General features: G+C 51.3%; 1 protein-coding gene across 1 annotated transcript in view; it reads left to right on the forward strand.

Annotated features, from left to right (window-relative positions):
• Positions 1-660, forward strand: part of CA5A (carbonic anhydrase 5A) — a 39484-nt gene extending 38824 nt beyond the window's left edge. Inside the window, exon 7 of the mRNA XM_008069267.1 lies at positions 517-660. Within this exon, the coding sequence (XP_008067458.1) occupies positions 517-660 (144 nt within the window). The remainder of the gene's footprint in view (positions 1-516) is intronic.
• Positions 661-1003: the final 343 nt, after the last annotated feature.

Raw genomic sequence — 1003 nt, forward strand, 5'->3', positions numbered from 1 at the left:
TTCCTGGAAACCATTTGTTCTTTAAAAAATCTGATTTTGCTGAGTACAACCTTGTAAGATTCCAAAGGAAATATGTAATCACTCAACACGACCCCCATCCTTACCTAAACGAGGGTATAAAACCCCAGGTCACCTGTTCTGGGGTGCTCAAGCTTAATTTGAATGCATGAAGTTCTTGGGCCTGCTGTGCTAGTGCTAGCCAGCGTAATAAAGTGCCACTTCCTATAATAGTCTCGGTGTCACGATCTCTCTATTTTTCCTGCTACAGAGGGTCTTCACAACTTGTGTCCTCACAACACGGTGACCAGTTTCCCCAAGCAAGTGACCCCAAGACCTGAGGTAGTTGCCATGCTTCTGTGACCTGGCCATGGGAGGCTCACACCTTGCCTTCCACCAAAGGGACAGGCCATTCAGGCCTCCCTGCCTCCGTACAGGAGGGGATCACCTGAGGCCTGGGGACATGGGGCAGGCTCCCCCAACACCTGCCCCATGTCACACTGGCCTCACTCTCCCCAGCTCTCCGCTTTCCGTGCCCTCCTGTTTTCTGCACCTGGTGAAGAGGAGAAGCTGATGGTGGACAACTATCGCCTGCTGCAGCCCCTGATGGACCGGAAGGTCCGCGCATCCTTCCGGGTGGCTGCAGAGGGCACGCGCTCCTAGATCCAGCACACTCATGCCGGCAAGCCAGTGCTGTGATGGGGCCACTGTGGCAGTTGGGTCACATGTGACTCTGACATTAAAAGCAGAGAAAGAGATTCTTGTTTCTGTTGTTGGACTTTCCAGTTATGAGTAAGAGAAGTCACTTCAAAGAGGTAGACTGAAAGGGTGGAGAAGCCAACATGGAATGACTTACTGAAATAATCTCAGTTGAAGTACAGCGATTTTAGCACTGCTTTGCTCTGTCATGTCTTTTTTTTTTTTTTTGTGAGTTGGAGTCTCACTCTGTCACCAGGCTAGAGGGCAGTGGCATGCTCCCAGCCACTGCAGCCTCAACCTGCTGGGC

The sequence above is a fragment of the Carlito syrichta genome, unplaced genomic scaffold, assembly GCF_000164805.1.
Source record: "Carlito syrichta isolate Samal-C Ts95f unplaced genomic scaffold, Tarsius_syrichta-2.0.1 Scaffold311900, whole genome shotgun sequence".
NCBI classification, from domain to species: domain Eukaryota; kingdom Metazoa; phylum Chordata; class Mammalia; order Primates; family Tarsiidae; genus Carlito; species Carlito syrichta.